General features: G+C 44.3%; 1 protein-coding gene across 3 annotated transcripts in view; it reads left to right on the forward strand.

The window, feature by feature from the left end:
- The first annotated feature begins 2199 nt into the window (after window positions 1-2199).
- The window catches only part of Eogt (EGF domain specific O-linked N-acetylglucosamine transferase), a 41566-nt gene continuing 30242 nt past the window's right edge, over window positions 2200-13523 (forward strand). For 2 of the 3 annotated variants that reach the window (XM_075983390.1, XM_075983392.1), the window contains exons 1-4: window positions 2494-3349; window positions 5408-5631; window positions 6864-6964; window positions 7819-7927. In XM_075983390.1, the coding sequence (XP_075839505.1) occupies window positions 5422-5631; window positions 6864-6964; window positions 7819-7927 (420 nt within the window). In that variant the 5' untranslated portion in view covers window positions 2494-3349; window positions 5408-5421. Of the gene's footprint in view, window positions 3350-5407; window positions 5632-6863; window positions 6965-7818; window positions 7928-13523 lie in introns of all 3 variants that reach the window. The other variant, XM_075983391.1, reaches the window with a different exon arrangement.

Consider the following 13523-nt stretch of genomic DNA (forward strand, 5'->3'; position numbering starts at 1 on the left):
TGTAGGAATTAAGAGTGAAAGAGGCACGAACAACTTGGGGGTATCAGATGCTCGTGCCTCTGGGAGGCTAGGTGGAGACACTGCTGCTGTTTGGCCTCTCTAGAGATCACTCTATAGCATTTAGCATGTATCAAATACATAATATTACAATTCAGAATATTCTAAGTCTGGATGATTTTTTACTTACTGGAATTTGAGTTTTTATAGTAAAGTAAATGTATTTACCCTATTCCTCAATTATTTAACTAATTGAAAGTTTTATTTGAGTGCTTATTAAAAAGCACATGATTTGTAGTATTTAAAAGAAAGTCCCCAGATTAAAGAGGAATGAGTGAAAATGTCTTATTTTTACTACTGTGTGTTCAATATTATATACATATATGTTCTTGGGAATCATTTCTCATTTTCATTAAAAAAAAAGCTGTTCCAATTTTCTTTACCTTTAGTCAGTTTGAAACTTAAAAAAGTTATCTACATATTTTGTAAAGGGCTAAAATATGATTTAAAATATAGACTGATATTATTTTAGTTCCACACGAAAGGTAATATAAATAAGCATGAATCTGCTCACGTATTTCATTTTAATGTAATTCAGAGAGGTGCTTCTTTGCTCGTAGACCTGTGTGGTGGGACACGCAGCGTCAGAGCCGCCCTTGTGCCACTTGAGCTCGGCACATCGCATCGTGCCATCTGCTGAGAACAGTCTACGTTCTTTTTGTTTGTTTGTTTGAATTCTTCCAGTCTTGAAGGTAGCTCCCACTAAGGAGGTGCAATTTGTGTTTGGAAGTGTTTGAGGTGGTTCCTTTGTGTTGTATGTAGCAGCTGGGGAGAATCTAGGTCCATTTCAGTTTTCAAGGAATGCTCTATATTTTTTTAAATTTTCTTCCAAAATCACTTGTCCTTGTATACTAGTATTTTTTCCTTTGAGTAAACATTTGAAATATCCTCTCACCTGTGAAGTAGTCCATTCATGTGTGTGCTGTACCTCTCAGGTAAGTGATAGGTTCCTGTTCCACGCAGTGATGTGTAGTGTACAGAGACACCATGAATTCCTTGTTGCACTTGCTTAGTGCTGGATTTTGTTCTCTCCTTCATTGTGCAGCAAGTACCCTGAGCCATCTTTATAGTCCAGGAAGTAACACTTGAACTACTCTAAAAAAACCAAATCTTCTAATTTTATTATTTGGGGTTCGTTGTGGTAACTGAAAGTTAGCACAGCTAGCTTAGTCACTCACTTTTCCAGTTTTCTCGTGGTGACATTTGAGTTGATGTTAATATCAGTTTGAAGAGAGTCAAAAATTAAAATTTTATGATTTATTTTGAGGAAATTGGGAATGGCTGTTAACAGTTCATACAGAACTCAGTTTCATTTTTAAAATCCCATAACTTGTTTCCTACAACTCTCAATGACTGCTCAGTATGTTGGTATCAAAAAGAGCACCAAGTAGATAGCTTACCAGTTTGATTAGTTTATCTTAGACTAATCTGTTTAGAAGCCTTTCACCTCCTGCAATGTGTTTTTAATTGTGTATTATTGCACTTCAAAAGAAGCTCATTTAAAGTTGGTTTAAAATGACTACACTCGTTTGTTTTGCATTTACTAACAGAAAAGTTGCATTTCCTGACACAATAATAGACTGGAAAGGAACATTTCCCAAAGTCAGTGCTACAGTAAAATGCACAAGGCCCGGGTTCAGTTGCCTTTACTAAAATGAGGTGAAGTCATGATGCTTGCTAGTGTGAATTAGTAGCTTTGAGTTCAAGTCCTAGTACCCCGCATGGCAAGTCTTGAATCAGACTTAATGGTTGTCTCTACCACGTTCCAGAAGACATGCTGGAACTGCAAGGTGCCAGGAGCAGAAAAGAATGGGAGATTTACATGCAAATGATCATGACCACATAAACAAGCAACCAGAATAGAAATAATCATGAAATAGCAAAATCATAAAAATTAGAGTAGCCTTTGAACTTAGGCAGTTAATGGACAAGTAAAACTCCGTGGAATCTCCCGCATCTTCAATACCCAACAGACAGTGTGCCGCTACATTCAGTTTCATTTGAAAATCAAGGCCACGACTCAGGAGGAAAAAGCAGTAAAATTCCAACCGTAGGTGACATGTAACAGCGCCTTCTCTCCGGTGCTAGTGACCTGCCTGGAGGAACTGCCACAGATTTGTAGCTGAGTGTTCCGCTTTTGGGGAGATGTAGGCGGGTGTCCTACGTTTGGAGAGATGGAGATGGGTGTCCCGAGTCTGGGGGAATGTAGGCGTGTGTCCCGTGTCTGGGATGGATAAGCTGCTGGTCCTACTAGTCTCGGTAACCTTAGCTGATGGGTGGCCAACAGAGCCCTCCAGACAATCGGGCCGCCGGGTGTGGCCTGGGTCACTCCGGTCCGCCCTGGAGTCCCAGGCCAAGGTGTCGCGGCTGCTCCCGGGCGCCCCCTGGCCCGGTTTGGACGCCCGAGGTTTCCGGTGCACGGCCGCCGGCGGTGACGCCTTGCTGCTTGGGAGCAGCCGCTGCTTCTTCACAACCCAGCTGCAGGTGGGCCTCACTCCGTTTTCGCCTGCTCCCCGCCAGCGCCTGCACCTCCGCAAGCCCGCAGCCGGATACCGGGGCCTCGATCCCGATCAGCGGTCTTCAGCTCACCCCCCTGGAGCCTGCTGGTGGCCGCGGGCAAGGGCGACGTCTGGCCAGGCCCGCCCTGTTGCCCAGATCCCCATGCTGGGGCGGAGTCACTCTCCAGATCTTCCCCTCTACACACCTGGAATTCGAGCCCGCCCTGCAGGGACAGTTCGGTTTCCCAAGCAGCCCGGGCTAGGGCTGGCTGCTGCAGGACCTAGGAGGCCGACCCCTTCACACCAGGGAGGGGTTGACTTTCCGGAGACAGCCGGGGAATAACCACCTCGGCGCCTCAGGCAGCCAATTTCTGTTTGAGCACCGGCTGCTCGCTCACCTACCTTGGGACTGGAGTCTTTGAGAGCCAGATGCACTTTTGATCTGACCACTGCTGGCTCCGCTGCCCAGCTTTGCCCAAAGCCACTCATGTGGTTGTCTCTGGTGGTAACCCCAGGTCTCCCCTTTCACGCTGTTCAGATTTTTACCTTTTTCTGCCTCTCCTTTTAGGCCTGTGGAAATCCAATCCAGCAATACAAGAGTGGAACGTGCTCGGCAGTTTTGTGGGAAAGGACGCAGTAGCCTCACCTACTAAAGCTTCCATTTGCTGGAACTGGGCATCCACTCATTCCTGCCAAGTCTTGCGAGAGGACTCAACTCCAGGAAGACTTTCTGCCAGGCCCCGAGGTTGTACTTTCATGTTCCACAGCCACCATCACCCAGCGTGTGCAAGTGGGTACGTGCCCTCCCTTGCAAAAGTCAACTGTCTGGTCTGCCTCTTTAGATTTTCCCCATGGCCAAGGATTACATTTCTCCGCGAATGGCTGAGTTCAGCTAACCTGTAGAACTCATTGCCGGGTAGTGGATTTGGATCGCCGAAATTCAGCACTTAGTCATATCCGTAACTTTATGAGCGAAAGGGTGAGTCCAAGGACTGGGTAGCTCACTGTGATCCTGAGATTGGCACTGGCCCAGGTAGCCCTGGGAATCAGAGAGCAGGATTACTGCCCTGAGAACCGCGAACAGACTTTGGTGCTAGGAATGTTTTCTCTGCTAATTGCCCAGTTGTTCTGTACTGAGTGATGTCGGTGTGGAGTGAGCAACCTTCTTCACGCTCATCACTAGTCTCTGCTCTGTGAGTTACTGTGTCCAGGGCCTCAGTGCCCTTCTGCGACTTTGCTTTGAGAGATTTGGTATTCATTCAATAAGGAAGATCAAGCATCCTGAGCCAGGGTCTCTGGTTGAGGGCTTTCTGGTTAATTTTCTCTCTTAGTCGTTCCTCTCTGTTAAAATAGCGCTGAAAAGGGTCTCTTGTGACAAGCTTCTAAGGAGTGTGCTTCATTTCTTTCGGGTTTTAAGCTATCCAAAACATCAGCAGCTTCTGGGTGATTCCAAGGATTAAAGAGTTACGTATTTTCATTGTTAAGGAGTTATTATTTCTACCAATATGCATTTATAAATTTTACAAAATCGCTAGTAATTTGCTGTTAGATCAAGTTCCAACTAAAAGTTTTCATTTGTGTTTACAAGGGGTGGCTCCCAAAGTAAGAACCCTTTCGTTACTGCTCAAGCCCTCAAAGGCCTTGCTCCCAGGATCAACAGAGCAGCCTGTGTATAATAGTCAGTGAAATCTGATTTTAAAATATTGCGTTGTCCTTATATCCAGGTAAAGGATACCCAGGGTGTGCTCAGTTATCTTGGAAGAGACACGTAGAGAAAAAGAAGCCTTGCTGCCAGTAAAAGGAGTAGAATGGTGTGAGTTTGTCAGGGACATATAGGAGACACCGACTTGAGAGATAGGGTCTGTCCTGGGTGGGTGAGCAGAAATCCAGCAAATTCTTGACCATTGTCCTTTTTCATAGTGTTAATGCTTTGTTTAAACTTGTATAGGGAGATCTGAAATGAATTCTTGTCTTCTGAAATCTGATAATGGCTAGTTTGTGAGAAAAACTGACAGTAGACAATTGACCGGGGTTGGGGTGAGCCCACAAACTTTAGCATGTACCTAACAAACGTGAGTCTCGGAGAGGCACTGGGTGGCTGAGCCTTGTCCACAGCTTTAATGATGGGATATCTAGGCGCCTGGGTTTCTGTGGCAGGGGAGGTGGTTCAGACTAGGCAGGGTTGGCGCTGCAAGATCACAGCCATCTGTGGTCCTTTTTCCTAGGCAGCCAAGGGGATGTGAGGTAGAGAGGCCACTGTTCACTAATGTACACAGAAGAGTTCTGGGGTCTCTCTGAGTAATCAACCCTGAAATGTGCCAAGTTGGGGTGGGATATATTTCCCATATTGTGCACCTCACTCCTAGCACAGTGCTTGGCATGTAGCAAGTACTCGATAAATATTTGGTGTACAAAGAAACTTGATTTGTTGACATAGTGAAGTGTATAGTAATCGTGCTTAGCCATTTAGTGTTTCTAGGGGATTTATTTATTTACTGTGTTGAACCCAGGGCCTTGTACATGCTAGGCAATCACTCTGCGACTGTTCAACCCTAAAGGGGGATCTGAAAATTTTAAACAAGGTGCTATTTTAAATTTCTTTTGTGTGTATGAATTTCACACACGCATACAATGCATTTCAAATATATTTGCTCCCAACAGCCTCCCAACTTCATATCCTAAAAGGTGAAATGAACCTGGCTGGCTTTGAACTCACAGACATCCTTCTACCTCTGCCCATGTGTTGGGATTAACTGTGTGTCCCACCTCACCTACCTAAAGAGGCTTTCTTAGTCACAGCCATCCTTGACTGCCATCGCCATTAGTGATGGTGTTTTCAACTGTGTCTCTAGGTCTGCAGGTTGCTATGTTAATGCTGCTTGTCTTTGGAGTATTGCTTCATGAAGTCCCACTGAGTGGCCAAGATGAAGCTCATTCTGAGGCTGACAGTGTGCCAGGCAAAGCCCTGTATGACTACTCCAGCCTCCGCCTCCCAGAGAAGCACATTCCCTTCTTCTTGCACAACAACAGGCATATTGCCTCTGTCTGCAAGGAGGATTCCCGTTGTCCATATAAGGTAGGTCTTATTTCTCCTCATTCATTTTCTCATGGTCAGCATGCTATTTTTAGCTTTTTTTTTTCATTTACTCTTTTGTATTTTTAGGTTAATTTTCGAGTTTAGCATAGAAAGCAACGTGTTTTATGATGGCATTTTTATACCTCTGCTTTCTTGCATTCCTACCTTGCTCTCATTCGTACAGAGATGCAGTTTTGGCTGGCTCGTTATTCTGTTTCGTAACTCACAGCAAAAGCTGGGCTTCTAGCTTTCGCCATGACTCAATCACTGTTCTCATTTTGTGTACTATTCCTAAGGGCTGCAAATGATGTTAAAACTACATCCCACTCACAAGAAAGAAATTCAGCATCAATACCACAGTGAAAATTAACAGGCAGCTAAAGCCATCTTCATATTCAGAAAAACGAAGCGCTTTAGATTTCAGGAAGAAAAGAACATTTTGCCAAAGTAAAGAATGTCACACCTCCCCTTTCGGCACTTAGGCAGCTAGCTTCTTAGCCCTTCGTTTCAGAAGTCACACCTCTACCTTGGCTCCAAATAAGTGAGATCCTGTGAGCTTGGAAAGGGCTCAGAACCCATTAAGATGTCTCCGGAGGCTTTAGAGATCAAAGCAGGGCATTGTAGGACACTTCCTTTCCCATGGTGCTGGCACAGGAAGCACATGGAATCCGACCAGCATGGCTCTTGGGCCTTGCAGAACAGCACTGGCCTCCAGGGCTGGAGAGCTCTGACCTTGTGCTGTTCCTGCTGCTCTTGATGGATGAAGGAAGTCGCCAAGCCATCCTTTTCACGGACTCCTTTAGCAACAGAAATGCCAAAGGATATGGGATTTTTTGTTTTTGTTTTTGCTCCCCACCCCTTCTAGTGACTGAATATAGAATCAGTTTGTTTCAGAAAAAGAAAGAAGACAGTCCCTTTAAGATCACTCAGGAAATTCTAATTCAGGTTGTCTTTGGTAGTCTAACTAGAGCCGGGGCTTTGGTTATGGAGCAGTTATGGAGGAGAGAGTAAGGACAATTGCGGAGATTCTGCCCATCTCAGAATGTTGCATATATATATATATATGTGTGTGTGTGTGTGTGTGTGTGTGTGTGTGTGTGTGTACATACATACATACATATATATATGTATATGAATGTAAGTGGGAAACATTCTGTCAATAAAGGCTGAAAGTCACTTCTCATCATCAGAGGTTTGGAGATAATTCTAAAGGTACACATTTTATGTTCTAGAAACATCTAGGAAATCTAAACTACTGCTGGGGTTATGAAAAATCCTGCAAACCAGAGTTTAGATTTGGTTACCCTGTTTGCAGCTACGTCGACATGGGATGGTAAGTCTCTTTATTTGGAATCCCCTCCTCCCGTCTGAGTCTGTGTTCTTTGAAGTGCATGTTAGACTCTCTGGCACATAGTAATTCCTGAAGATGTTAATTTACTTACCCAGGTCCCAGGTCATGAATTCAATCCATCTCACAGTGAGAGAAATAGCTGTTATTTCTTCTGTCAGAGGGAGAAACTACATTGACATTAGAACCTCCCCTCTGTATATGCTAAGAAGATGAACGGGAAGCATCTTACAGATTGTGAAAGAATAGCTAACTATGCCCAAGGGGAAGTCAAATATAATTAGTAATCCTAAGCACATGGGTAATGAGTTGGGCAAAGGCAACATGGTAAATAACACTTTATTTTCTTTAGTTCCAGATGACCCCAACTTCATAGATTTCTGTTGTGCCTTTTTATTATAAAGGAATAGTCTGTGAATAATTTGTTGGGTATCTTTATGTACATGGTGATAATTTTAAGGGGAACAGGGGGAACTGTGATGGCTTACTTTAAAAAATAAGGTACAAATAGACTTCTAACAATTCAATTGATAGAAAGAAAGTTCAAGACCCGAAAAAAGAAAGTAGATGAGATGGGGGTGGAAAGATGACGTAGCAGTTAAGAGCACTTGCTGCTCTTTGTAGAGGCCCTGGGCTCAGTTCCTAGATCCCACATGGTGCTTACAGCCATCTGTAGCTCCAGTTTCAGGGGATCTGATGCGCTCTCCTTATCTCTGTAGGCATCAGGCACGCACACAGGAGCACATACATGCATACAGGCAAAATACTAATGCACATATAAATAATACACATAAAATAAAACTCAAACAAAGCCCTGAGATCTCTTTCTTCGCTAATAGGACAGACACTCTGGAGTCAGCAGCGGACATGTTCTGGAAGCAAGCAGACTTTGGCTATGCCCGAGAGCGACTGGAGGAGATACGCATGCTCTGTCAGCCAGAGAGAACAGTGAGTGTCCAGCTGCTTGAGTAAGCTTGCTTAGTTTAACTGTTTATTATTTGTTTTATTGTTTCGTTTGTAATGTAAGAACAAGATGGCCCACTAATATAGCTTCTCTGTGTAGCCGAGGTTGGCCCCAGGCCCACGGTCTTTCTAGTCCGTCCTTGGTACCGGACTCACAGGCAGAAACTAGAGGTGGGGTTGTTACAGTCAGAGCCTGGGCCCTGAGCAGCCTGAACAAGCTAGACCCATTCCACTCATCGTCTAGAGAATGAAAGCAGGCAAGGACTAGTGAAAGGCAGAGAAAGGAGGTTTATTCCGTGCGGTCACACTGGGAAAGGAAGGGCAATAAAGTGGTTTAGTGACTTTCTCCATAATGCCCCCTGTAGTTGTTGGTTTTCCTTTATTCTTTGCTTTTTTTCTTTTTCCTCTTTTGGCTTTTGCAGGGGAGAGGGGCAATACCCAGCTCCCAAATCAATCACATACACGGAGGTTTATTCTTAATTACAAATGCCCGGCCTTAGCTTGGCTCATTTCTAGCCAGTTTTTCTTAAATTATCTCGACTACCCCTTTTCCTCTGTTTTTTTTTTCCTTCTTACTTCTCTATATCTTATTTTCACTCTTACTCCGTGGCTGGCCGGGTAGCTGACCCCTGACTCTTCCTCTTTTCTTTCTCTTCTCTGTGTTTCTCCTTGTATTTATACTCTCTCCCTTCCGTTTATTCTCCCCTGCCTCGTTATTGGTTGTTCAGTGCTTTCTTAGACATCAGGTGTTTTAGACAAAGAACCACAGCTTCACAGAGTCAGACAAATGCAGCATGAACAAAAGGAACACACCTTAAAATCAATATCTACAACAACCCGCCACACACAGCCCATCCTCAGGGTATGGTATGAGCTTGAAGCTTCAGGAGAGGGCAGCAGGCATGTGTCATGGAACAGGCGCAGTAACAGTGTGGTCCTGCTGGTCACTGCCCCACTGTTGTGTTGGCCTGAATCTTTCCTGCAGGGTGGAAACTAGGGGAATCTCTCTCTAGGAGAAAGTTACTGCCCCTGCCCCCCCATCCGTCCCCCCCCCCAGCTTCTTCACCCCTTCCCCCTTTTCCCCAACCCCTTCCCCCTCTCCCAGACTGGCACCAGGTTACAACCCTTTCCTTCTCCGGACATGAAATTCCTGAGGAAATTCCAATTCCTTGGGGACTATTGTTTCAATACTCTGTGTTGCACGAGAAGAGAATGAATGTCTTCATTGCTGGCAGGATGGTGGCAGTACCCCCACACCCAGCTCAGAGTTGTGCTCACTATTCCCGAAGAGGTCACTTTGTTTTCTCTAAAAGGCCCACCCTTTTCACTTCTGTGTCAGAGAGTTATATTTTGAGGCAGTTAAAATAGTTTTAGATTTAGACCTCCCCCCAACATGAGCCAAAGAAGAAAAACTGACAGATTGTATCTTTACAGATTGTTTGTCAGTTGTCTGGGACAGACACCATGGCTGGACCGTTACTGGTCTATATTTGTTTAGTCTTGTGTGTATTTCAGTTTGACTGGCATAGTTATTACAGCAGGGCAGATAGACTGATGTCACTTTTCTAGAATGACAAACAGGCCTCTCAGAGGAAGTAAGCAGCTTCTCCAAGGCTTCACAGCTGTCTTGTAGAATTATGTAACTATATACTTAGAATTGAAAGGCACATCTGCACGTGTGTGTGTGTGTGTGTATGTGTGTATGCACATGCACGTGCATGCTTGTGTGTGTGTGTGTGTTTCTCATCATCACACTCCAGCACAGCCAGGAAGTGGTTTTAAGTAGTAGATATGAAAGTAGGTCTTTGACTACAGAGTTCAGATCCTGACTCTTGGGCAAGGTCCCCCACCTGAAATAGAAGTCTGTTCCTCAGCCTTAAAGCCATGTTAACCTTGCAGCATGCAGTAGGGATAAAGTGAACTTTTGTATATAAGAAGTCTCAACACAGGCTCTGGCTGAGTACCTGAGTTGACATCCCCAGCATCCACCCAAAGTAACCTGGATATGGCCATGCAGATGTCTGTAACCCTAGCATTGTGGGGTGCAGAGACAGGAGGATTGCTGGGAGCTTGTTGGATGGCGGCCTCACTCCAGGTTTAGTGAAAGACCTGTCTCAAGGGTATAGAGCAGAGAATGATAGTGCAGGACATGCTGTGTCTGCCTCTGGCCTTTCAGCAAGTATGTGCAAGGGGACATGACCTACACATGCACGTGCCATACACACACACACACACACACACACAGAAACCTGAATATATGTGCTGTAGTGCTACTGGAGGGTTTCATCTTCAGAGCTTTTGTCAACTGTACCAAAGGGAATGAAGGCAAGAGTTGGGAGTTGGGAGTCATAGCACCTACATTTGGCTTCGGTCTAGCTGCTCCCATGGGAAGGCCAGGGGAGGAGGTCTGAGTTCTCCTTGCATAGTTGTCTCATGGTGGCTTGTGCAGAGCTTTCCTGGACATGCGTTTGCCTTGGTGTGCACTATGCAATCAGCAGGTGACGCTTGCATTTTTTGGGATGCTCTGACAAAGTACTGGAAGAGTGGAGACTGGAGGCCCACAACCAAGGTGCCAGCCTTCCCCCAGACTGCAGACAGCTGCCTGTCTTTGGGTCACTATGGGGTGGAAAGAGGAAGGGCACTCTCTGTGGTCTCCTTTTGAAGGATCTCGTAGTGACTCTTCCTGTTACTGCAACTAAAATAATCGACAAGAAGCAAGCCAGCTGATTCTGGCTCACTGTGTGAGGGGATTCAGTTCATCACAGCTGGGAAGGTCTGGGTGCAGGAACAAGAGGCATCTCATCACATTGCGTCAGCTTTCAGGAAGCAGGGAGAGGGTGTGGACAGGGCTATCAAGTCTCCAGGTGTGTCCCAGTGACCCATTCATCCAGCAAATCTTCATCTCCTATAGGTGCCACAATTTTCCCAAACAGCAACGAGAGGTTCAAGCACTGAGTCTGTGGGGGTCATTTCAGATTCAGACCAGAGCAGGCATGAAATATCTGTGATAACTTCCACTCACAACCTCAGAAATATCCACCACCCACTACCATCACATTGATAACTGGGGTGGACTGATGATTGATTTATCTTCACATTTATTTATTTAGCATGTGTATTTATATGGCATGTGGAGGTCAGGAGACACCGTGCAGGAGTTGGTTCTCTACTTCCGCCATGGTGATTTTCTCTTCCTTTCTCTAGGGAACAGCTCAGGTCGTCAGGCTTTATCTGTAAGCACCTTTACCCCTCGAGCACCTCTCCATGCAAGAGTTAGGGTTTCACCATGAATTTTTCAGGGATGCAAGCATTCAGTTCATTGTGATCTTTTAGAGACTGGATTCACAAACACTAAACAAGGTGAACTTCAGGCCCCCCTTTCACTGGAAGTTTTAGGGAAAACAGTTAAATGGCATTCAATCCATAAATGAAGCCCAGAGCAGAAATTCTTGAAGCACCCTCTCTTTCAGCACACTCTACTTTGGTTGAAGTCGAGACAGACTGTGGTTGTTGAATGAAAACGAGAAGAGCTCACCCTTTTCTTGCTGTTGACACAGAGCCCCCAACATTTATGGGACTGTTTGCAGAAGTGCCTCATATTCAGATTGGCAATGTGCCTGCCCAGACTTGCATTAAAATCTCTTTTCCATGTACAGTTTCCTTGTTTCTTTTGTCTCCTCTTTAGAAAAGGTTTTATTCAGTTCTTATGGGTAGAAATCGTTCTGAGGGATTGTGTAGAAGGAGTTGCGGGCCGCGTTCCTGCCGCCCGGCTCCCAGTTGCCTGGCTAGTTTATGCCCCGAAATAACAACACACAAACTGTATTCTTTTAAACACTGCCTGGCCCATTATATCTAGCCTCTTCTTGGCTAACTCTCACACCTCGACTAACCCATTTCTAATAATCTGTGTAGCGCTACGAGGCAGTAGCTTACCAGGAAGATTCTAGCCTATGTCCATCTTGGTCAGAGCTTCATCGTGTCTGCTCAGAGAGGAGAGGCAGGGCGATTGCCTCACTTCCTCCCAGCATTCTGTTCTGTTTACTCTGCCTACCTAATTTTCTGTCCTATCAAGGGCCAAGGCAGTTTCTTTATTAACCAATGAAATCAACTCAAAACAGAAGACTCCCACATCAGGATTGTTCTTTAGTGGGTGAGGACTGGAGGGAATATATATATTTCTTGGCTTTAAAATTTGAGAACCGATGAAGTGGCTCAGCAGGTAAAGGTACTTGCTTCCAAGCCTGACATCCTGAGTTCAGTTTCCGGCATCCGAGTGGTAGAAGATGCCTGCAAGTTGTTTTCTCACCTGTCCCTGTATAGAAAGGCATGTGAACACATGCATAAAATAACAAATTTAACTTAAATGATTTTTTTTAATGAAGCAGCGTTTGGTGACATTTGTCTATATTCCCAGGGCTTGGGGGATATAATCAGAGACAGCATGTTTGTTTGCTGGCTGCCCAGACCCAAATAATCGCATAGAAACTATATTAATTACAACACTGCTTGGCCTATTCATGTTTCTTATTAACTAACTCTTAAATCATATAGTAATCCATTTCTATTAATTTGTATATTGGCATGAGGCTAAGACTTACTGGTAAGGGTCTAGTATCTGTCTCCTTTGGCAGCTACATGATGTCTCTTTGACTCTGCCTACTCTCTCTGTATATTTCTTCCAACTTGGCTATATTCTGCCCTGTTATAGGCCAAAGCAGCTTCATTATTAACCAATGGTAATAAAACATATTTATAGCATACAGAGGGGAGTCCCACATCATCTCCCCCTTTCTGTTTAAATAAAAAGGAAGGTTTTAACTTTAACATAATAAAAGTACATATAACAAAACAGGTTCAAGCAAGAATTACAGGTATAATATTTAGTCTATTTGTCTCTGGCATTATTATTATTATTGTTTTTTAAGACAATGTTTCTCTGTCTTGCTTTGGTGTCTGTCCTGGAACTAGCTCTTGTAGATCAGGCTAGCCTCAAACTCTCAGAGATATACCTGCCTCTGCCTCCCATGTGCTGGGATTAAAGACATGTGCCATTACCACCCGGCCAGTATCTGGCAAAATTAAAGGAAATATACTGTCATCTATTTTACCTTTGTGAGTCTAAAGTTTCATATTTACTTTATCTTTTATCATAACTAAGGAAAACTATAACAATTTGTCTTCAGCTCTTCACAGACCCCAGAAGGATATGATATTACCTAAGTAAATAGGAAGTGTATTGTAAGCAACTTCCAAAACTTTAGAATTGACAGAGACACCTTGCTGCTTGGATGGTCATCAAAAGTTCCTTTGTAGCATTGGAACATCCATCTTCAGCATACAGGCCTATAGTATCTATCTGGCAAACTTTTCTATGAAGCAGGAAATTTGAAAGCCTGTTTTGTCTGTCTTGGAAGTTTATCAGCCACTTTCTTCTATATCTTACAGAATGTCTGGTAGTTTCTTCTGAGAAGCAGGAACCCTTGTCTTTTGGAATGTTCAGCAGTCACTTTTCTGTGGCTCTTGCATGTCCAGTTCAAACAACATACCATTAAGCAGTTTAGACAAGAACAGTTTCTTTCCC

The sequence above is a fragment of the Microtus pennsylvanicus genome, chromosome 8 (assembly GCF_037038515.1).
Source record: "Microtus pennsylvanicus isolate mMicPen1 chromosome 8, mMicPen1.hap1, whole genome shotgun sequence".
Lineage (NCBI taxonomy): Eukaryota > Metazoa > Chordata > Mammalia > Rodentia > Cricetidae > Microtus > Microtus pennsylvanicus.